The following is a 24,697-nucleotide window of genomic DNA, read 5'->3' as shown; positions in this document are numbered from 1 at the left end:
ATACACAAGAACCCCTTGATATATTCACAACATCTAAATTGGCCTATGTTCAAGAAAGCTTGCGCAGTGATACACTGTTTGTGTGCGCTGTAAACACGTTAACTTGATCAATTCCATCTACTACTGAGCTTATCTCAGTTCTCAGAAATGCCATATGGATTTAGCTGTTCAAATTCCATGCAGGAAAATGTATGCTATTTTTCTGGTTCTTAAACCTGGCATGAGACTATTGTATCAGCAAAATGTCCTGGTACAATGTTTTTGTCATGCAAAATATTTGACCCATGCCAACTATACACACACGTATGCAGTCAGTGCTGAAATACATGCACTATTGCCTTTACTCTGTTTTGAGTTTTTAAACACTCCACAGAACCTCAAACAGAACATGTTACGTATATATCAATGTGTATGATGTCTTATATGTACAGATGACACAAATTTCTAATATATCCTATTCACGAATAAACAGCACACAAATCTTTACTCAAACGTTTTAACTATTCACATACAATATACATGCACACACACACACAAAACATGCCTGTACATTCAGGGAATGCAATATTCCTTGGGCTGAAATGAATCAAGAAAAAAAAAGTTGATAAAGATACATACAAATCCTGACTTCCCTGAACAGTACATTACCTTTGCGCTGAGTGCAGTTGGACTTGGAGGCCCACTCAAGCTGAAGGTGGGTGTAGTTTGTGTTGTGGTCACACACCAGGCACTTGGTCAGGCAAAAGTCAATCACTGCCCATACACAGAGCACATTGAAACCCACCTCTGCATGAAGCAAACTTTAAAAGTAAACGGTAGTGAAAGCTTGCATTCAAATACACCCATACATTCTCACATTTACACAAACAATTATTTTCACTGTAGATACTAGTAAACATTTTTGTAGATTGTCTGTCATTGAAACATAGTATGCTAATTTTTTCATCTCTCATTTTTCTAGCATTAGAAAAAGAACAGAGTCTGAATTGTCTTTTTCTAAAAAGGACATTTTCTATCTAAAATTACGTTTAAATAACATACTTACCATGATCCACTAGTGCAGACTCTGGCAGGGGTCTGACATTCCTGTCCTGTGCAAACTACTATTTGCCTATGCGGAGAAAACGAAAGTAACTACGGCCGATAACTTTCTAAAACTGGTTTATTACTGAAATACGTCTTGGAATAAGAAACAACTACCATGCCAGTTATAGTATGTTGTTCTTCCTGGAACAGGAGGTGGAATTTCATGCTGGGAAATCTGTTGAAACTGGCACCAGAAATCCAGCTATTTATATCTACTGTAACATCATGAAAGAATGGTGTATCTAATGCAGGTTTCTCCGGCAAACTCCACAATTTGTGATGTTTTGATGTGAAAAAAACAAAAACAACCCATCTGTGATGCTGTGAAAAAATGTTTAAAAAAATGCCAAATACTGTACTCACCATACTTGATGTCTGGAACAGTGATGGAACTCTCAGCAATGTTAGTTGATAGAATCACCTATGAAATGAAAAAAAAAAAAACAACGTATCATTGTGTTACCCTGACTTATCATTTGTTTACTAACATAATCTGTTTTCAATTTTGCAAAATATCAAATTGGGCAACATGCGTTATTGACAGAGAATATGTCTGAAAACCAACATATACATTCAGTCCAGTCATACAACTGACAAACTGTTATTTACTGTTGAGAGCTACAAAATAAACTTTCTTGATTTCATTTGTTGTTCTAAATCATAATAAAGGAAATTTTCTTCCTAAAATTACGTTATCTAACATACTTACCATGACCCACCAGTGCAGACTCCGGCAGGGGTCTAATTCCTGTCCTACGCAAACTACTACCCACCTATACGGAGAAAATGAAAGTAGCTACGGCCGATAACCTCCCAGAAGTAGGTTACCTCCCCTCTGCATCCCTGATTAGCTATTTCCGGCAGCCATCTTGACTCCTGCTCCTGTGCTCTGCATACCACTAAGTTTTGTTGTTGTTTTTTCTGCATGTCTATCAATTCCTTGGCGTTCTTGTTTTGTGTTTACACCTCCACATGATGACTAGACACTGTTATCATGAACTGAGCTCAGCATCTAACCCTATCCAGAAAAGATATTTCCAACACAAAAAATCAACAAGTAATGTAACACAACACTTGGTACACTTCAATGCAAGTTTGCAAACTAGTTCTGAAAACTGCTTTAGCATCTCTTAACCAATGTTGTTGTTGTTTTTTTTATTTAACTTTCATAATTTTGATCCTGAAAATATCCCTGCCACCAATGTCTTTGCAACAGTACTGCTATGCGCTACTATATACACTACTATGGTACAAACTGCAATGTTACTGTTGTCTAAGTTACGAACCCTTAGGTGACTGGACCAATCAGCAGCTATTGTTTAACTCTGGTGAAAGTGACTGATTTCTTTACCATTAGTAAGTAATCAACCTCCTTACTGTTTGACAAGAATGAAAAGCTTCCACAACAGCTTGACCATCTCTTATGAAAAATCTATTCAAACACTTTGGTGCAGATTTGGTGCAGAAGGAGAAGCCCACCTTGCGATAGCCCCTTGCAGGTTTTTCAAATGCGCGGGCCTGTTCATCCAGTGTGATGGTGGAATGAAGTGGGATCAGTGTCAAGCTGAAACACGAAACATGCAATTTCTCTCCACCTGCCTCTGTCTTGAAAACAATTCAGCCATTGCTTTTTCTTCACTTCACACAACTACCCGGCTAAAAAAAATGTACCTAAAAGTTACAAATATGCTGCTTTTCTGTACAAGTCTTTAAAACTGAAGAAAAGACATCCCCTCATTAACAGTGATAGTGAGACAGCACTGAACAAAACAATTTCTGATCTGGTACAATGCTGTGGGCATAAGGATGAGAAAGTATGAATAATGCATCATCGTAACAAGTAGACAGCACCTGTTGATCACACTCTGTAACAAACTGTCACAAACACAGCATGCACTCCTTGTGCTACACCATACTGAAGTGACAGAGAATGCAAACCAATTATCAAATCTATGATTCACACGCTCCTACAAATACACTGATCCCTTGAGTGAACTATACCACATACAAAGCAACTATTTCTGAAATATAACACCCTGAAAGCTCAAGTCATAATATCCAGCAAAACATCCAGTATAGATTACAATATTTCAAGAAGTTGTTCATTATGTATGGAGAAATATTCCAAGTTGTTAAACAAAACAAGGTAAAACTCACTTGGAAGAACTCTCAATGGATCTCAGCTGATCCAACACAAATGAGATCTCCACAATTCCTGCACACACATCCAGACACAAATAGCATAGTTCTACAACAAGGTATGGGTAACATCCTTTTATCTAGTTTCCTGCAGATTAAATGGTGATCTAAAGAGGTTTTTTATACAGACTTATAGACTATCTGTCCTACAATGCCTCAACACTCCTACAAATGCACTGTGCATGTATGTAAGCAAGCACACTGAATGTGTGTGTGTGTGTGCAAGCACTAAGTGACTTACATGTGTTATTACACATTTACACAAACTCTCATGTTCCTATTCACAAACATATGGGAGATCACCAAGAGAACCCATGCAAGCATCACAACATCATTCTACACAATGCTCTTCCATTAGCTGCACCAAGTTGTGAAAATTTTAAGTGATCAACAACATAATAAAAATATAGCCTTCGCACCTGTCTAATAACAACAATAAATATTATTTTCCCCTGGACATGAAATCTTCATTTGCTGAATGTGCTAACATCTTCTGAAAAACTGAATATCCACAAAATAAACTATCAGTTTCACTGTGCAATGATGCAATGACAGCCCATGTATCAAAAGAAATGACCAAAAGAACTGCTGAATATAAGTAAAAGTACAGGTAAAATCCATCTCATGCATATCTTCACATCTACACATACTCTATCACAAAATGATGTACATCATGTAAGTATATCAGTACAGTCACATACATGCATAAGTGAACAGATGATGACACACACTCACCAGGCAGAAAAATCAGGACAGTTCCTCTGATGGTAGCAAATCCTGTTCCCTGATCAACCCTACACATGACAAACACATCCCAAATGACAAGTTCCATGACTGGTCATCAATGAGTAATGAACTTACAAACAAAACTGGCTGCTACATCAAAATCCAAATTGATCAACTGAGGTTTTCTCCGATAATAAAGAAGAAAGCTGCCTGAATAAACACAACTGTTACAACATCAAGATACATGCTTTACTGATTATGGAAAACTTGAATAAAAGATGTCTATCTTGAACTACTGACAAACCGCTTTGGGGGTTTTCAATCAATGACAGCTCATTCTAGAAACATGTTCAAACTTCTTTGGGAGTTTTCAACCAATGACACCTCATTCTAGAAACATGTTCAAACTGCTTTGGGAGTTTTCAACCAATGACACCTCATTCTAGAAACATGTTCAAACTGCTTTGGGAGTTTTCAATCAATGACAGCTCATTCTAGAAACATGTTCAAACAAACTGCTTTGAGAGTTTTCAATCAATGACAGCTCATTCTAGAAACATGTTCAAACAAACTGCTTTGAGGGTTTTCAATCAATGACAGCTCATTCTAGAAACATGTTCAAACAAACTGCTTTGGGGGTTTTCAATCAATGACAGCTCATTCTAGAAACATGTTCAAACAAACTGCTTTCAGAGTTTTCAATCAATGACAGCTCATTCTAGAAACATGTTCAAACAAACTGCTTTGGGGATTTTCAATCAATGACAGCTCATTCTAGAAACATGTTCAAACAAACTGCTTTCAGAGTTTTCAATCAATGACACCTCATTCTAGAAACATGTTCAAACAAACTGCTTTGGGGGTTTACAATCAATGACAGCTCATTCTAGAAACATGCTCAAACAAACTGCTTTCAGAGTTTTCAATCAATGACAGCTCATTCTAGAAACATGTTCAAACAAACTGCTGTGGGGGTTTTCAATCAATGACAGCTCATTCTTGAAACATGTTCCTCACCCTTGTTCTTTTGTTTCCAATCCATCAAACTCCTGGATCAGCTTAACAGCCATGTCCACAATATCAGGATGTAATTTGGGGTCACAGTCATCCAGCCTGGGCAGCTGCCAACATAAACAAACAAAAGGGTCACAAATGATCAAGCTTCGCGCACAAACAGCCATTTATGTACACTTTTTCAAAATGTTTTTGCCTTCTATGTATTTTTCTCTTTAACTATTTTTAATGTATGTACATATTTGTATTTGTTTTAACTGATTTTTTCTCTTTTTTTAAACTTTTTAAAATGCTTCTTTTTCTTCGTCTTTTTTTAAATTTTTAACTCAAGTCCTCATCAGCGCACTGGGTTATGTGAAGATCAGGAATCTGCTCCTTTTTTCTCCAGCAGGTGTGGTGTAGGGTGTATCTGTCCACTCGCAACACCTACCACTTGAAACAAATTATAGCTGTTTTAGCACGTACAGAACACCATAAATTTTCTGATCAAGATATTTTGTTTTTTGTTTTTTTCTTTTTTACTTTTATCTTTCAATAAGTAAGACTTTCATTTTTTGAGTTTGATATGTCAAGTGGTATCTGCCCAATATTCATTCTCAGAGTAGAGATTTTATTGGACACAAATGCTAACAAATGTCAATGCTTGTGGTTGAGTACAAACATAAGTTTCTTCAGATACTTTCCATTTACCATGTCAAAACTGGTGCAAGGCATCATAATAGGTTTCCTGTTTGGCCAAATTAGACATGGTCTCATGACACATTTTCCTGGCCAAAAAAAAAAAGGCAAATCTTGTCTAAAATGATAAAAAGAGCGCTAAAATTTCAGTACCACGTGCCATGATTTTACAGTGAAAATAAAACTACATCGTATCTAAATCAACTTTGATTATAGACAAAGTACACTTATACAATGAAAACAAAATTACATATCTCCGATAGACAGAACACACTACATCTACAATCCAGGTGGAACTGGAGATTACCTGACCCAGAGAGGACAGATCGTCAGCAAAGAACCTGAGCACTTTGAACACTTGACCCTCCACATTGACCACAGGAGCTGGGACCATCTGGTTTGCCACGGGCAGCATGAAGTAACGGGAAAACTGGTCACTGTTCATGGTGGCCGACATCAGAATCACCTGGTCAAAACACAATGACGAAAGACACACACCTTCATAACTGCACAGTGACAAGGTGGGAAAATGGGGATGTGTCCAACATGCACTTCCACTCTCGCATATGCACACACACACACACACACACACACACACACAGCATGTCATGTGAATTTAACCCTCTGACTGCTGCTTGTCAGTGAAGGACCATAACCTCACTACGGCAAGAGTTTACAGTCAAGATGTCCGTCTTTGTCTGGACTTCTGCAACTTGGGATGGTGTTACTTTTGTTCAAAAAGTCAATTACACCACTTACAAGAGCACAAAATAATTATAGTAATCATACTACAGATTCATGCCACACGGATCCAGTTTCACCAATGTTAGACAGTCAAGGGGTAAGTTAAAGATCCACATAAGCCTACAGTGCCCGAGTACTAAAGCAGAAACTTCCTTACTTTAACATGCCGGGAGTTTGTGCGCAGCAGCTTCTTCACAACCAGCAAGGCGAAGTCTGATTCCTGGTCTCTTTCGTGCACCTGTCAAAATCACCTCTTCCTCTCATCAATTACCCATGTGAACGGCTCACTAACAGAAAAAAACAACAACAAAAACAAAAAAACAATAATAAACAAAACATTACTTATTCCGGAACAGTTCTGATTTTGTCAGTACACATTCCTTCACACATAATTTGCCAATACCTCCAGATCGAAGTACTTCACTGGCTATAAAAGAACAGGTTCCATTTCAAATCTTAAGTGAGAAACTCAATAATGTGGATGTTGTCAACCATGATACTGTGGAAAGAAACTCCTACAGACACAAATTCACTAACTTTATATTAAGAGACATGAAAGAGTAAAGAATCAAAGAGACACCACATGAGTAATAAATCACTAATGACACACTCACATAGGTAAAAAAAAAAAAAAAAAAAAGCCTCTGAAATGAACAGTGATGCCTACTACAATCATCTGTGCAATTGAATCCTGTATTTGTAGAGTGCCTGGAGCTTGGTCTCGGACCGAAAATAGACGCTATATAAGTATCCATGTCAGTTAATCAGCACACTGACAAACCTCAAAACAGAGTCCAGGAGTACCTATCTGTACAGCAGTTACACAATGAGGAACAGAAACTCACCTGACCCAGAACACCAAAGAAGGAATGAGCACAGCAGGCACTCAATACTCATGCCATCACAGCCTTTCAAAGAAGCTGATCTTTTTGAAATGCCTTGGCTGAGCTGTACCAAGACTATTCAAGGAAACAAGCAAGCAAGAGAGAGACACACACAAAGAAGAGAATGGTGGGAGGAGAGAGAGACACAGAGAGAAAGAGAGGCACAGAGAGAGACGCTTTGACATTTTAATGTCACTGGCCATGAGGTCCTTATGACATGGGGTAATGCATCAGCATACTAATAACTCTGAGAGAGACACAGAGTGAGAACAAACTGACCTCATCCAGAATGACATGGGTGAACTGGTGCATGTTCTTCTTGTTCATCAGCTTCTCCCTCAGCACACCCGTTGTGCAGTAGAGTATCCGTGTGTCTTCGCTTGTCTTCATGTCCATGCCAATCTAGCCAGACACACACCACACATATCAAGACTCAGAATGGGAAGATGTAAATTCACATTTGCCTTATCATTAGAACCAGATATTGTCTTTTAATTAATATTTATTCAAATGGTTGCGAAAATGTCAGTACAACAAACAGTTAATCTGACAATAAATGGTTTCAGTCAGTCAGTGTAACATGATGTACCTTCCTTTGCTGGTAAAAAAATGTACTTTTTACTAGTGCTTTCCCCAACAGACAAATCAACCAAATGTAACAGTAAGAGAAACTGTTACTAATACATGTGCAGCACTACACAACAGAAACTGCAGATTATATTATCAACTCAACACCTGACAACTCACCCCTCAAGTTGCCCATCAATACTGAAAGCAATTAGACAATGTCTGTGGGTGGGTGGCATTTAATCAGTGAATGGAACTGTCCATGAACACAAAAAGGGCTTGTTACCAACAAGTCTCAAAACTGGTGAAACTGTGAAGCTTGCTAAAGAAAGAAAAGAAAGACAATGAAAGAAAGACAAAAAAAAGACATCTGGCTGACAGACCAGCAGAAAGATGGAAAGAAGAAACAAAAAAGAACGGAAAGATTGCTCTGCTTGTTGCGAAATGTCTCCAGCTTGGTTAAACTATAAATGGATGCGATGGTCACACCACTCACAAATGACAGGACTTTGACAAAGGCAAAGGGTAAAAAAAAAATTTAAAAAAAGAAAAAAAAAAAAAAGAAAAGAAAAAAGTTAAATATCCTTCCCTCCATGCCTATCGAACTGTGAAGGAACACAACAGACACAACAAACCTGGTAGCCACAAACACTGCCAAGGGGCCAGTCTCTCTCCTGACAGACGCGCTTGGCAATGCTGACGGCTGCGATACGGCGGGGCTGAGTGACGATGATATTGCAGTACTCCTCCTTCTCGGCATAATGATCCAGGATGTACTGGGGCACCTGAGTGGTTTTCCCAGACCCCGTGGATCCCTGGATGATGGTCACCTGGTTGCTCTCAATGGTGTACAGGACCTGTGATAACCAGAAGAAAATAACTTCAGTGATCATCAACCAATCTTTGCCTTTAACCACCATAATGATAGAAAATGTGACTAATGTGCCTCTTGGGCTTCTGCTGGTTGTGTGTGTGTATGTGTGTGTGTGGTGGGGAGGGAGGGGTTCCAGATGCGTCTGCTTGCACTAGTGCGCGTGCATGCGTGTGTGTGTGTGTGAGTGTGTGGTGGGGAGGTGGTGTGTGCGTGCATGCATGTGTGTACTTGCTTGTTTGTGTATAATGAACTTGACACATTAATATCATCATCAAAATCAGTGAGTGTAGCCAGGTCCATTTCATACTGAATTGCACAGTTAAACGGTGAATCTATTTGACACCTCTATCTCCTTAAGGATCTGAGCAATGCCTGTGAACAAGTTCAGCATCAGAAACAATCTTCAGCAACATATTCTAGTTCAGGTCAAGTCGCTTATTGGCTTGTGGTCTGGACTGACACTGCAAATTTGATCTTACTTCCTCACAGAGAGAACTTGGCTGTCAAAAAACCTCCTCTCACCACTGCCCATGGAGAAAAAAAAATATTAAAAAAGATTCCCACCTCCTCTGCCCGCTGAGTGATGGGCAGCTTGGGATCATAGCGGTGCTGGAAGCTGTAGTTGTCGTAGACAGCCGTGGCGCCCTCTGGTATGAAGTCCTGGGGCACGCCCACACTGCCACAAACAGTACTGTCCAGCTCCAGCTGGTCCATCTGATTAACCATGTCCTCTGGCAGGCCTGCACTTGGCAACACCAGCTGCAATCAATACCAACCTTATTTCACAGTGCTTTTCTGTGTAGATAAGAAAATAGATTATATAAACAGATAAAGAGCGAAAAATATAATACAAAACCAAGCAAGACATACATGTCAACACACAAACGCAGTAACATTTATAAATCATTAAAAAACAAAACAAAAAAAAACAGTTAAAATCCTGAACAGAGTTTTAAAATTCAAACAGACAAAAAAAAAAAAAAAAAAAAAAAAGACTTATGCATGATAATAGTACAATGGTTACACAAGGAGAAGACATGAGATCCCAACAAATGAGTGTCACAACTTTGTATTTTGTAAAACAGACTGAATCATTGACTGTGTATCACCATTACAACCACAATCTTGCCATGCAATGCCAACAATGTAAGACACAAAGATCAACAATGCAGTTATAACAACAATTGGAGAATAAGAGATCAAGGAAGTGTACAGATGATCTCTAGTCTAAATATAAGATTTAAAATGAACAATGTTGTTTTGCCTGGAAGATACCTTCGATTTTGATACAATCAAAAATGGCTTCAGTCATTTTGTCTTTTTACAGCAAAGAACAAAGGGAGCATGGAATTTGTTTTGAAGGCTCCTGGAAATTACTTTCACAAGGAGAAAGTAGCTATAAACAAACCTCAACATTTTCTTGACTTTGACGAATGTACTCATCATACTGTAGTTGAAATTCATCAACAGATGCAGTCCTGCAAAAAAGAAAAATCACCATGAATAGTATCACACACACACACACACACACACACACACTCACATACATACACAAATTTAAATATGTACTGAGAGACACACACACACACACACAATCAAAAGCATAAATCTATGTGGACTAATGGAGTCCCTTACTCAGCCTCTTCAATTATGCTCAGGCAATTTTCTGTGAGATTCATATTATGACAGTCAACAAAACCAAGTGCAAAGAGAGAAAAGCTCCACAACTTTGTAAAGAAAGCATCCTTTGACAAAAAGTAGATATTTCAACTAAAGCTTCAGAAAGATGGGAATAGGGGAGGAGAGGATGAATGTTAATAGTCTATTACCATACTAAATTATACTTTTTTCCCCCACCTCATTTTATTAAAAATTCCCAACTTTCAAAGTACACAAAAAAATATATACAACTGTAAGTATAACTCATTTATATATATACTGAGATAAAAATGGGTGCAACGGCACATATATTCATACAAAACAGCTTTACTACAAATTTCTGTTTGTGATTACCAGCAGCAAAAGATCCTTAGATACCTTATATTACTTAATACGCTGTCAAACACTGATATTATTATTACACAGTGTGCCAAACACCATTTATAGTTCTGTAAAGTGACTTTTTGTGCATGTAAATTGTAACTGTAAGCTGCAAAGTTCTGTAAACTCAAAACTGTAACCATGTAAGTCAAGGATGACCAATCACTAATATTCTGCTGTCGTACCCTCTGTAAGCAGGAAGGATATTCTCGGAGGCTGTATCCTTGTACTGGTATGCTTTGCCAGTGTCAGGATCCAGAGGACGACCCAGAAGTTGCCCAGCTGGGACAGTCTTCATGGTGCTGGACTTTGAAGCAGCAGTTCTTCCATACTGAAACCAATCGTCTATCTGGTCCAAAGAGATCTCTGATGTCAAGAAACTCATCTGGCCAAGATAATCCTGGAAAAAAACCCACAAAAAGCACCATTCAATTCAATTCAAAATACTTTATTATCTGCTTCAACCAAAAACTGAAAATTTTCTTTAGGCTCACTTAAAATAAAATGCCCGTCAGCAACTGACACACCCTTCACTTATCACCATGCACACATCAATTATTATGTAAAAAGAAAAAACATGTGGGTAAGATACTATTACATTATGATTCAGAGTGTAACAACTGTGTTTGTGTTGCGTGTGTGTCCGTGTGTGTGCATGCATCGTTCAAAATCATAAAGCTAATGAAGAAATGGAAAAGCAAGCAAAACACACACTGACAGTGACACAGAACGGCAAACACACACAAACACACACACACACATTCGTCAAATTTCACCATAAGCTTATAAAATCTGCCACTGAAATCACACACAAAATATAATCTATAAAAAATCATCTTAAATGACAACTGATAAAAAGAATTTCTTTCTATATTTAAATGAAATGCATAATGCCAAGTATGAATTTGACATGCCTCAATTAAAAGTCATTAACTCTTTCGCTGCTACAGTTGACTGAAGTTGACGAAACAGTTCACTGCTACTTCAGTTGACCTTGGGGAGTCATGCTGAAAGGACCATTTTTCAGATTGTAACAAGGCTTGACAGCCACAGCCAACATTCCTGAACATTAGAACAATGACTAACCTACAAACCCCCTGACTGCATTTAAAGTGAACAAGTCTACTGTGTTCTTTGACACAAACCAAAGCATGCTCCTGAGAGTGTTGAGTCTAAAATATTTAGTGCCAGGAAGTGTTTATCACAAAGATGTAAAAGAGTCAATCAGTGATTTCACATGAAGGATTGATATACTATTTAAAAGACTGATAAATAGTGGTCAGTCTAAACTTATCAACAATGCCTAAGTTTGAATATGGAATTTTCTTATATAAAATATACTAAAATTTCCAAAAGGTGACCAAAAACACAGATCTGTCGTGAAAGTATGAACCAACAGAGAAAAGTTCTGTGCCAGTGTCATTCTATAAAACTCATCTGAGAATGGAATCATACACAAAACATACACAATCACTGAATCAGGATATATTTTTGCAAGCGGAAGACGTGATCTAAAGACAGTATGCTATAGTTAGTACATTATAACAAAATTCTACATGGCTGCTTTTGCTGTTGATAACAGATCTGAAAGAAGAAAATTGGCCGTCCCGAGTGAGTTAAACAACCAATCTGTTAGTCAAACATGCAGCTCTTTCGGTTAATCCGACACAAAGTCAAAACTGAGTCATATGCGTAAACAAACCAAAAGTTCTGCAATCGATGATTTTTATATCCACAGTTTCAGTATCTATATCCACAGAATGGTTATAATAAAATGACCGAATTCGCCATAGAATTAATCCATTACCCAGTGTCAGGTCGTGTAATGAAAGAACAAAGAAAAGTCCCTCTAAGTCTCAAGCTTCGCTACCAAGTCACGCTGACGCTGGATTAGATTTTCCGATGTGACGGATCTGGATCATCACAATTTATTTTGAGTTGTGACCCGGAATAACTTTCCTCGCAGTCATAAAACCGCTTACTACAGGGTAGACTGTTGTGACAGCGAAAACCACGTTATATCAATAGCTGCATCACACAAATATAGCAATAACAAGCTACAATAACTGAAAAAAGTGGGGCGCTTACAGGAAAATCACAGAAATTGAAAGTTCGTACTTTCGCAGCGACGCAAGATGTCTGATCGCTGAGAAGTAAAGTCAGACATTCGGTTTGGTTATTTTCGTAGCTGGCGCGCGCACCTTCATTTTCCACTTCATCTCAACATGAATGTTTGTTGTTTTGTTTCTTTTTGTTTTTGTTTTCCGTTCTTTATTTTCATCCATTTGACGGTCACAATCATCAAGTTGATTACTCTGCCGCTTTGACGAGGGTTGCGTCGTGGAAAAAAAAATTAGGATAGAAAGAAAAAGACCTCGACAGTGAGAATAAAAACATATCATGGATTGCTAGCTGAGTGAGTTTTACCGGCAGGCTACTGCATCAATAACTGCATTGTGGTTCGTCGATAGTAATACTAACAGTAATGGTAGTAGCGATCTGTGTGTGTATGTGTGTGTGTGTGTGACGAACCAATTAATATTTCTGTGGTGTGTGTGTGTGTATGAGAGACGGAGACGGAGAGAAAGAGAGAGAGAGAGAGTGGTACCGCCTGCACCGAAGTGGATGAGAAATCGAAAGTAATCAGTAAAAAGATAATCGATCGAAAAAAAAATCGACTATCATTACATGATCGATGAAGATCCTGCGACCACGGAGATCCATCAAGGTTTGAAAACTTCGTCAGTACTGACGTGGCGAGGCTGCAGCACTGAGATATCTGTTTTGGCTGCGCCGTTGTTGTTTTTTTTGTTTTTCTTTTTCTTTTTTTTTCTTTTTTTTAATAATTAAACTGAACGTCATATAGCATCCACTGAACCAGGATTATGGCGCTGTACTAAACTAATCACAATTAAAGCCGGTGGCATCCGGGAAGAGGATGCCATGTACGTAGGCCTACCTGGCCTGTCATCTCACGGCAGTGTCAGCCGGTTCCGCGGATCCACTTCTCAAGTTGTCACGGCATTATTCCAACATTAACTTGCAGAGGATTCTCAGTTATCTTGGTTACTGACTGCATGCTACAGGTACTGATGTTCAGTTGCGCTTTCACAACACATTGAACACAGACTGGACATGGATGAAGCACGGGATATGAATAACGTGTCACGGGTATTTGCCGGAGATGCTCTGACATCATAGTGCATTTTAACTTGACGCGGAGGTTCAGACACAAACAACTTGAGCAGGTCTGTACATCTGTCATGACCGGCTCATTAGGAAAGCAGCATCTGGCAGTTATGTCCATGTCCTCAGTGGGAAAGCAGAATTAGTAACAGTTGTACTCAGTGAGCTGCCGGGATCCGACCCAGTTCGGTGTAGTCGCCCCACATAATTAAATATACCTGTTATAAAGTCCAGTGCTTTCGGGTCACAAAGTTGGCTATAAGCCGTGCCTGTTGGCTCTCAGTCTATTCTGCTGTTAGATAGAGCAGGCCACGGATGAAACCCGCTTTTTAATCAAAATTAACAGATATTCCTAGGCCTATATACGATGGGGTTCAAGCACTCGTATCTTCCACTCAGTCACTCTCAGTCATGCCGAGTCAGACTGCTTTGATACCGACCTGGATCAAAGTAAAATCAAACTGATTGATTCTCTCTGTCTCTGTCTGTCTGTCTGTCTCTGCATGTGTGTGTGGGTGTGTGTGTGTGTGTGTGTGTGTCAGCCGTGTCTGTGTGAACGTCTGAGCATGCTTAGTTCCGGGCTGTCCACTCCATTTACATGTATAGGTCAGTATATATAAATGTATAAGGATATATATATATTCTTTGATATATATTATGGGCTGCACCGCAAATTTTTTTTTGTGTTTTTTTGTTGTTGTTTTTTGTTTGTTTGTTTGTTTTAAGTCTATGACTGTTTTCATTCCCGGCTCAATGTTGGCGGCATCAGTCCGTACACCGTTTTCAGGGATATTGTGGAAATTAATCTTGGACGAGTAACTGATCAATATTTACACATAGAGGGTGACGTTTGGCTCATAATGTCCCGGTTAAAACGACTGAAGACTGACGGCAGTGGAACTCCTACGTAGAAGACCCGAAGATTAACGTTCGCGCATTAGTCAAGCGGATTAATTAGGCCAGAGTGTGTGTGTGTGTGGATTTGGAAAATCTGGCGACTGCTACTGTGTTAGCACCCTGTTTTCGCCGTCGCTACAATACCTTATTAAAGTAACATGAACAGTGGTTAAAGTCTCTCTCTCTCTCTCTCTCTCTCTCTCTCTCTCTCTATATATATATATATATATATATGTGTGTGTGTGTATGTGTGTGTGTGTGTGTGTGTGTGCTGTTGTTGTTGTATATATATGTATATATTTGTGTCTGTCTGTCTCGCTGTCCCTGTCTCTGTCTGTCTCTCTGTCTCTCTCTCTCTGTCTCTCTGTCAGTCAGTCTGTCTCTGTACATCTGTCTCTGTCTCGCCCTCTATCCATCCCCTCCGCTCTCTCTCTCTCTCTCTCTCTCTCTCTCTCTCTCTCTCTCTCTCTGTCTCTCTCTCTCTCTCATCATACACTGATGCAACTTGAAAACAAGCACATCACATGTTTCATATCAAGTAACACAACGAAATGAAATATGTAAAGGATTACTGGTATAACTTTGTGAATGTATGTTTTGTATTATACAAAAGAATAAAAGCTAATCATTTACTTCTTGAAAACATGTACATCCGAAACAACACAGCATCCTACAACTTTCAGGCTTTGGTTGTACCGGAAGCATGTTTTAACTCTCTCCATACGAACGGCGAAAGAGACGACGTTAACAGCGTTTCACCCCAGTTACCATCATCAAAATGTTGCAAGCGGAAGGCTCTTATACTGAAGAGGTGAATGTTGACAAAGAATACCACAATTCTGACGACGGAAGCTAAAGGTTGGGTCATTCCGACACCCACTGGACATCCGAGGGGTCTGTGTAGAGGAGAAGAGAGGACTGGCCGTACTGAGTGAGTTAAAATTCGTGAATGATGAGATCACCTCAGTTTGACGACGTGTACATTATAAACGTGTTCACGAAAACCGGTCGCAGTGAACCGCCCAGATCTGAAGTGATCCATCTTCTTCAACCCCCTGCTAGTTTATTTAATCACTAATCGTTATCCCTGTTGTCGATTATTTTTATTTTATTTTATTTTTTGTTTGTTTGCAAATCAGTGATCGTCAGTCGCATCATGGTGTATAGGCCTGTCACGTATATTAATTATTAAAAAAAAAAAGTAGAAATGAGCACACAGAAAAAAAAGGGATAAGAAGGGAAATTCCGCTGAAAACCGCGCACTTTAAGAACCTCAAACCGTGCATGGTGACTGTACCTTTAATCTAACACGCCAGAATCTGGAAATGGTTGAATTCGTTGGGTCAGAGCTAAGCGCCGAAGGACTGACCCATGGTTTCATTGGTGATGTCTGCTGCTCTTTCTGGACCTTTTAATTGTGTCTGTGAGGTCAAGAATATGCATATACATATATTATATATGTGACCATCGATTTTGCTTCGCGTCTTTGTAAGTAATGTTCATTGGTTTGAAGTTTTGTCTATCTGTCTGCTTTATAGTCTGTTTGCCTGTTTGGCTGTTTTTCTCTCTCCGTCTGTCTATCTGTCTGTATCAGAGTTTGTCTGTTTCTTTGTGTTTGTCTGTCAAATCACACAAAGTTCTTTGTATTGTTATTAATAATGATTATCATGGTCTGATCATATTACTTCTGTAAAATGATGTATCAAAAATATTTCGGTTGTCAAAAATAAAACATTTTCTAAATATACATGGTCGAAAACAATGCTTTCGTGATTATGTTTCAATGTTGTGGGATTCTGTTGGAGCCAGTACTATAAAACATCTTGGTAGACTGCACAAAAATGCTTTAAAATTAGTTCTCTCGAAGTCATGTTCATTAACTCCTGAAGATTATAGATCATTTTATATCCTCCCACCAAAGCTAAAACTCGAACACAACAGGGCTGTTTCTATACACAAAATAGTAAGTGGCAACGCACCTCCTTTAATTGTTGATAAATTCCCAGTCAACGATAAACGACATATACACAATCTAATAATGCCTTCTTATCAACTATAAAGTGTCACATACAGCTGGGGTACTTACTTATTTTACCATCATGTAAAAAGGCACGCATAGCCACAAGAACGTCGAACAGAAGGTAAAAAGGTACCCATTCACAGAACTGGAAGACATCTAAAATCCAGCCGTGCTTTGAGATGATTACTTTTGTGGTTTCTCTCTCGCTCATCATTTGGTTGTCTGTCTGTTCACCTGCTTGTCTGTCTGTGTTAGTGTGTGTGTGTGTGTGTGTGTGTGTGTGTGTGTGTGTGTGTGTGTGTGTGTGTGTGTGTGTGTGTGTGTGTACGGGTATGTGTATGTGCGTGAGGTGGGGGTGGGGTGGGGTCTGGTTACGAAGGAAGGACTTTATGTTTTCGCTGAGGTGTTTGCATGCTTTTTTTTCTTTTCTTTTTCTCGTTTGTTATTTCCTTTTATTCTGTTCTGAGTGTAATGGCGGTGAAGTGTGGGGGTAATCATGAAGCAGGGATATATGTATTTTCATTGTGTTTTGAGTTTCAAAATCTATTTGCTCATGTTTGTTTCTTTAGCTTTAGTCCCTATTTACTGAGGGCGAGGGCTGGATGTCAGAAAGTACGTTGTCACTAGCTGATATATTACCCTCAGTTATAAATAATGTGTCTTCTCTCTCTGTCTCTGTTCTTCTGTCTCTGTCTCTGTCTCTCTCTCTGACGGTGTCTGTCTGTCTTCTTGTATCTTTGTCCCAATCTTCATCTGTCTGTTCGTCTGTCTGTCTGTTTGTCTGTCTGTCTGTTTTTAACACACTCTCTCTCAAGCTCACTCACCCTCTTTCTCCATAATATTACGTATCGTATAGTAACGTATGGTAATGCATTGTATCGTATCAGTGGTATCGCACCTTGCCGAACCGTACTTTACTACACTGCACTAAACTGTCATGTACTGTACTGTCATGTACTGTACTGTACTGTGCTGCACCGTACTGTTGTTTTGTATGGCATTGTTTGTCATCTCAAGGTCCGACCAGCACGTTCGGTCCATGTGTAAATCAGACATCTGTACCCCCACCCTTTTAAATTTTTGTTGTTGTTATTGTGAACAGATTTGTCGTTGCGTTTCAGAATTAGTGCCTACGTTTCCGTGCCTCTTTGAAAATGAACCTGAAGCTGTATTATATTGTGTGTTCACATCCATCCATCCATCCACCCATCCATACATAGACACGTACATACCTACCTGCCTACCTTCCTACGTACATACGTACGTACGTACCTACCTGCCTACGTACCTACCCCCCCCCCCCCCCCTACAGACAAACACACATGCAGAGAGACATACATACATGCACAGACACGTACCTACCTACCTGCCTACCTTCCTACGTACGTACGTACCTACCTACCTCCCCTCCCCCCCCCGCCCCCCCCCCCCCCCACGCCCCCGCCCCCCCCCCCCCCCCACACACACACATACAGAGAGACAAACATACATGCATACATACATACATAGACACGTACTTACCTACCTACCTACCTACCTACCTACCCCCTCCACCACACACACGCATACGGAGGGACATACATACATAATACAGAGACACGTACCTACCTGTCTGCCAACCTTTCTACGTACGTACCAATCTACCTTGGTACCTCCCCCCTCGCCCACCCCCCTCCCCCCAACACACACACACACACACAGACATACACACAGACAAACACACATACGGCCTACCTACATACATACATACACACAAGCCACCCAGTTACAGTCTACGAATGTTGGTCACAAAGCCAGTGACCAGAAGAAAGGGGTGGAGGTGTGTGTCGGACTATCATTTTCAGGTCTGGGTTTGGACAAACAGCAGGTTCAACACTGAGAGAAATCTAAACACGGATCCAGAAAGAAAAAAAAAAAAAAAAAAAAAAAGCCAGCTCGGCGGGTGTTCTGGCCGAATGGTTAGAGCGCTGACTCTCGTCCGTGTTTCCTGAGTTCGATCCCCGGTTTCGACACACCTGGTGGGCTACAGGTGGATTTTTGTTTTCTTCTGTCTCCCAGGTCAACGTAACTACGTAAAATCCTGCTCGTGCCTGAAATGTGTGTACACGTGTAGAAGAACAAATATGCACGTCAAAAGACCTTATAATCCATGGCAGCGTTCGATGGGTTATGGAAACAAGAACACACCCAACATGCACTTCCCAGAAAACGGAATATGGTTGCCTACATGGCGGGGTGAGAAATATTCTTGCTCGCAAATACCCACTCGTACATATACGAGTGAATTTGGGAATTGCAGGCCAAGAACGAAGAAGAAGAAGAAGAAATTAGCAGCTTTCAGCTCTGTTGACTCAAACGAGCATCACCATGGAGACCAAGGCCAAATTCATTAACTCCATCTTCATCTCCCACCTCAGCCTACCATGTACCAGTGCCAGTCGCAGACTGTAACCAAGCCCCTTGAGCGTAAAGGCAACACCCTATGAGATGCGATGTTTGATACAAGGAGGGTCTGAGAACAAGAAACATGGCCAGGAAGACGAAAGGTCCGGGAAATGGTGGGAGCAACACCTGAGTCCACCAAAGACCTTGATTTTTGACCAACAGAGTCAAGTGGTTTTGGACACCTGGCGATGACGTATGTCAGCTCACCTTCCTGCCCACGGCGCACAGCATACAACACAAGACTGTTTGTGTTCAGGGCGAGAGGAAGACCGAGTAACACGTGGACTGAAAGAGACCTCGAAAGCACGCAGCACCCCACCCACCAACTACTCCCAAGCCTTTCTGCTGGCTGCTGACCGTCAGCTGTTTCTCACCGAAAGGAGGATGGCTGAATGGTTAATGACGCTCATCCACCAATACATGCAGTGTCCGCGTGGGCCGGTCTGGGTTCCATTCCCGCTCTCGCCCTATACCTTTCTCCCAAATTTGACTGGAAAGACGGGCGCAATAGCCGTGTGGTTAAAGCGTTAAACTGTCAATCTGAGAGTCCCGGGTTCGAATCACGGTGACGGCGCCTGGTGGGTAAAGGGTGGAGATTTTTACGATCTCTCAGGTCAACATAATGTTATGTGCAGACCTGGTAGTGCCTGAACCCCCTTCGTGTGTATGTGCAAGCAGAAGATCAAATACGCACGTTAAAGATCCTGTAATCCATGTCAGCGTTCGGTGGGTTATGGAAACAAGGACATACCCAGCATGCACACCTCCGAAAACGGAGTATGGCTGCCTACATGGCGGGGTAAAAACGGTCATACACGTAAAAGCCCACTCGTGTGCATACGAGTGAACGCAGAAGAAGAAGAAGACTGGAAAAAAATCAAACTGAGTGTCTAGTCAAGAGACCGTGGATACACCCAGGCCCATTTGGAGCACGCACTTGGCGCACTTGGTAGTATAAAGGTGGTCCTCTGGTAAAAATTCTCTAGAAGAAATCCACTTTGATCAGTAAGTGAACAAAATTTTGATACATCACGCATGTGCTCAAGGCCTGACTAAGCGCGTTGCGTATTGCTGCTGGTCAGGCATCTGTCTGGTAGGTGTGGTGTAGCGTGTATGGGTTAGTCCGAACGCAGTGACGCCTCCTTGAGAACGTGAAACTGAAACTGAAACTTTCTCACCGTGACACTCTACTGACTGTAGGAGCGGATGGAGGAAGTAAGTAAGTAAATAAGTAGGTAAGTAAGTTTGACAGTGGCACTTACTGTAACGACATGGCTGCTTTCGAAGAGAACCGAAACAAGAAGACTGAACGCTAATACCTGGCCTGGTAGTTACGTGTCTGTCTCACACACACACACACACACACACACACACACACACACACACACACACACACACACACACACACACACACACACACACACACACACACACACACACACACTCACTCACACACACAAACTGCTTGTATTCGGGGGCCAAAGTCTTGATTCGTTTTTCATGTTGGTGTTCTATTTGCTTTACACGTTGTTCTCTAGCGTTCTTGGCATGTATATCGATGTCGGATACATTAGCCATTCATTCCCTGTGTAACTAACACATGAGCGGTTTTTTTGTTGTTGTTTTGTTTTGCTTTGTTTTTGTTTGTTTTTTCCGAGAGGACTGTGTTAAATTGTTCGGGGACGTTTGGAGAACCAGATGATTATTTGGGAATAGGCCAGTACCTACATCGAGGACAGGTAAATACATACATACATACATACATATACCCGAATATCGGGTTTATTGTCTTGAGAGAGAGAGAGAGAGAGAGAGAGAGAGAGAGAATATATATATGTTCACAGCATTTACTGATAAGGCAAGACAGAAGACATGTATGGAAGGAGTCTTCTTCTTCTTCCTCGTTCGCCTCCCGTTAGATGAGCAGCCCGGTGTCCTCGATGAAGGCTGCCGGAAGGAGTCTCAGATGTCACCTTCTTTCATTTGAAGCAGACGACTTTATCCGTCAAAATGTTCTGCAACTGTTGCTGTTGACATTGTTATACACAACTCCACAACTGTGACCACCACCACCAGCACTACTGATGACAACATGTGTAGTGATATGGGTTAAAAACTACACTGAATTTTGTTAACAGTGATAACGACAGTGGCGATAACGCTGACAATGGGGATGATTGATAAAAATATTATAGGGATGGGGATTTTTGAGCGTATTATGCGTACTTGAGTCCCTTCTTCCATTCCTTATATTGTTTGGGTTGTCTTTTTTTTTATTCATCTATTTATATTTATTCATTCATTCACTAATTAATTATTTATTCATTAAGCGTATTCGGGCCTAACCTTCCCCTCATTTTATTTTTGTCTATCTATCTATCTAATCTATATATCTCTCTATTTATCTGCTTGTTTGTCTGTCTGTCTACCTACCTATCTATCTATATATATATGTCTGTCTGTCCATGTACTTATTTTTGTTTCTTCTTTATTCTGCCTCTGCCACGTGACACAGTCTCTTCAAGGGAAGAAAACTTTATTATATTCAAGTTCATCCGGCGATCACGAGATAAACGTACGTATGTGACTCGAACCCCTCGACCTCCCCCCCCCCCAAACCCCCCCAGGACCGGCCCCCCCCCCCCCCAACCCCCCCCACACACACACTGACACACACACACACACACACACACACACACACACACACACACACTGACACACACACACACGCACACACACATACACACGCACACAGACACACACACACACACACGCGCTCTCGCTCCTTTGTACCTGAATCTCTTTTTTTTTTTCTCTTTTTCGTCTAAAATCGCAGTATGTGGATGGACGTTAAACTAAAGAACACACACACAACACAGACACACACAGCCACACAGACACACACACACACACAACACACACACACACACACACGAGCGCGCGCTATATGTACGGCCCAATCAACTGGAACAATAATATCTGGAACAAAGGGTGGTGCCGGTGGTTGTGGTGGTGGTGGTGGTGGTGGTAGTGGTCGTAGTATTGGAAGGCCGCCGGTTTGAGGATTAAGCAGAAAACCAACACTCCACTGAAAAGGGAGAGGTTCTCTGTGGTCCAGCAATAATTACGTAGGCTACATACATACATACATTCACCCAGTGTGGCATGGTGGGTTCAGCTGACAGGGAACTTAACTCGCTGCTTCGGCTTTTAGTGGAGGGGGGATCACTCTCGGTGAAAGACCTGGGAAAGAAGGGGAAAGAAGGATTTCCATTTCGCGTGGCTGGGAGTCGGTTAATTTTGTGGTGGTTATGGACTGAGGTCGACACGAAGTGAGGATATTATTGTGTGTGTGTGTGTGTGTGTGTGTGTGTGTGTGTGTGTGTGTGTGTGTGTCTGTGTGTGTGAGAGAAAGAGTATGTGTGTGTGTGTGTGTGCGCGCGTGCGTGCGTGTGTGTGTGTGCGTGAGGCGGGGGTGGGGTTTGGGTGGGGGTGGGAGATGTGGCGGAGTGGAAGGGCGTACAGTACTGATGGTACTGATGTGTGTGTTTTTGTTGCGTGCGGTATATAGCATTGAATTTATATCGGTACACACACACACACGCGCGCGCGCGCGCGCACGCACGTACGCACACACACACACACACACACTCGTGCGCGCGCAGGCATTCATATATGAGTTGTGTGTGTGTGTGTGTGTGTGTGTGTGTGTGTGTGTGTGTGCTTATGTTCGTTTGTGTTTGATAACTGAGGGGAAAAAGAAGCAGAGAAAGAGTGTGGAGAGAGAGAGGGAGAAAGAGAGACAGACAGACAGACAGAGACGGCAGGCATACAGAAGAAAGACAAAGACTGCGAGACACAGAGAAGGGCGGAAGATAAGGGGTGGTGGTGTGGGGGGGGGGGGGGGGTGTGAGAGGGGGGCGAAAGGAAAAGTGTGGTGGTACACTCAAACCAGAGAAACACTGAGACATAAGGAATAGAGAAAGATAGAGTGACATAGAGACAGATGAAACGAGAGAGAGAGAGAGAGAGAGAGAGAGAGAGAGAGAGAGAGAGAGAGAGAGAGAGAGAGAGAGAGAGAGGGAGAGAGAGAGAGGGAGAGAGAGAGAGACAGAGAGAGAGACAGAGAGAGGGAGAGAGAGAGAGAGAGAGAGAGAGGGAGAGGGAGAGAGAGAGAGAGAGAGAGAGAGAGAGAGAGAGAGAGAGAGAGAGAGAGAGAGAGAGAGAGAGAGAAATGCCAGTATGGCCGAACCGTCTTCTTTTCCCCTTTCGCTTTTTTTTTTTTTTTTTTTTTTTCTCGCATAGAGCGTAATTCCTAGTCATGACCAGAGAAGGGCTTAAAAAAAAATGCCAGACATGACCAACGTAAGAGGCACCACTGTACCACTACCAAAATACCTCATTGTGTGTGTGTGTGTGTGTGTGTGTGTGTGCGTGTGTGTGCACTACTGATCTCCCTGGTGCAGTTTGAACTCGGCTGCTGCTCTAGTGTTGACAGATCATCTTCTGCTGTGGACACACACGCGCTATTTGTTCCAGTCTTGGTAATTCTTGCAGGTGTGTGGCCAAGCCTTTCTTTCTTTTTTTTTTTTTTTTCTTTTTTTCTTCTTCTTCGTTCTCTCCGACACCACCCCGGTTCATGTGCTGTGTTTCTGTTCAGTTCAAGTCTCGGCCGTTGGGCTTAGCCAGCTTTCGTGGTGGATAGTGTCCATCGTGCTTTTCAGTCTTGTATGATTGTCAGTCGTGTCCGTCCATGACCATCAGAACAACAGTGGAGGCAACGGCTGTCCCGACAATCTGGGCTAGAATTTGATTATGGTAGATAGTGTCTTGCCCAAGTTCTATCCCCACTCTCTCGGCCAAGAGGGTTAATTTTAAGACAGTCGGCGTTTTCAGAGTCCATTGTTGTATGTTTGTCAGTTTGAAAGAAGTAGGCCATCCGTGTAACTGACATTTGGGTTGTGTAGAAACAAACAGTGCCAGACACAATTGTAGAGAGTGAACAGAGTAAAAACGTCATCGCTTCTGTTGTACACTCGCGATAACTGATTTGGTGTGGCGGGACTATATAAGGCGTAAAAAGGTGAGGCGCATTATTTCATTCATTAAGTTTTTTTTGTATTAAATAATTATTTATTTATTCATTTGTTTATGCGTTCATTTTTATTTATTTATTCATTTATCTATCTATTCATTTATTCATTCTTTTTTTTATTGACTCGTTCATCTCTCTCTCTCTCTCTCTCTCTCTCTCTCTCTCTCTATCTATCTATCTACATACCTATCTATCATTTGTTTCCATGTATACATTGTTTACTTCTTCATGTTTTCATTATT

At 41.1% G+C, this 24,697-nt stretch overlaps 1 protein-coding gene across 2 annotated transcripts in view; it reads right to left on the bottom strand.

Annotated features, from left to right (window-relative positions):
• The window catches only part of LOC143281290 (ATP-dependent RNA helicase TDRD9-like), a 39,066-nt gene extending 26,078 nt beyond the window's left edge, over window positions 1-12,988 (bottom strand). Inside the window, exons 1-14 of one of the 2 annotated variants that reach the window (XM_076586427.1) lie at window positions 12,901-12,988; window positions 10,998-11,212; window positions 10,181-10,250; window positions 9,337-9,531; window positions 8,534-8,755; window positions 7,611-7,733; window positions 6,605-6,685; window positions 6,011-6,169; window positions 5,029-5,132; window positions 4,021-4,079; window positions 3,244-3,301; window positions 2,566-2,650; window positions 1,450-1,507; window positions 649-753 (exon numbers count right to left, since the gene is read on the bottom strand). In XM_076586427.1, the coding sequence (XP_076442542.1) occupies window positions 649-753; window positions 1,450-1,507; window positions 2,566-2,650; window positions 3,244-3,301; window positions 4,021-4,079; window positions 5,029-5,132; window positions 6,011-6,169; window positions 6,605-6,685; window positions 7,611-7,733; window positions 8,534-8,755; window positions 9,337-9,531; window positions 10,181-10,250; window positions 10,998-11,197 (1,519 nt within the window). In that variant the 5' untranslated portion in view covers window positions 11,198-11,212; window positions 12,901-12,988. Of the gene's footprint in view, window positions 1-648; window positions 754-1,449; window positions 1,508-2,565; window positions 2,651-3,243; window positions 3,302-4,020; window positions 4,080-5,028; window positions 5,133-6,010; window positions 6,170-6,604; window positions 6,686-7,610; window positions 7,734-8,533; window positions 8,756-9,336; window positions 9,532-10,180; window positions 10,251-10,997; window positions 11,213-12,619; window positions 12,756-12,900 lie in introns of those variants that run through there. The other variant, XM_076586426.1, reaches the window with a different exon arrangement.
• Between the last annotated feature and the right edge of the window lie 11,709 nt (window positions 12,989-24,697).

The sequence above is a fragment of the Babylonia areolata genome, chromosome 4, assembly GCF_041734735.1.
Source record: "Babylonia areolata isolate BAREFJ2019XMU chromosome 4, ASM4173473v1, whole genome shotgun sequence".
In the NCBI taxonomy this organism is placed as follows: Eukaryota; Metazoa; Mollusca; class Gastropoda; order Neogastropoda; family Buccinidae; genus Babylonia; species Babylonia areolata.
Note: the sequence above shows the minus strand (reverse complement) of the source record. Positions and strands in the feature narration are given on the sequence as shown.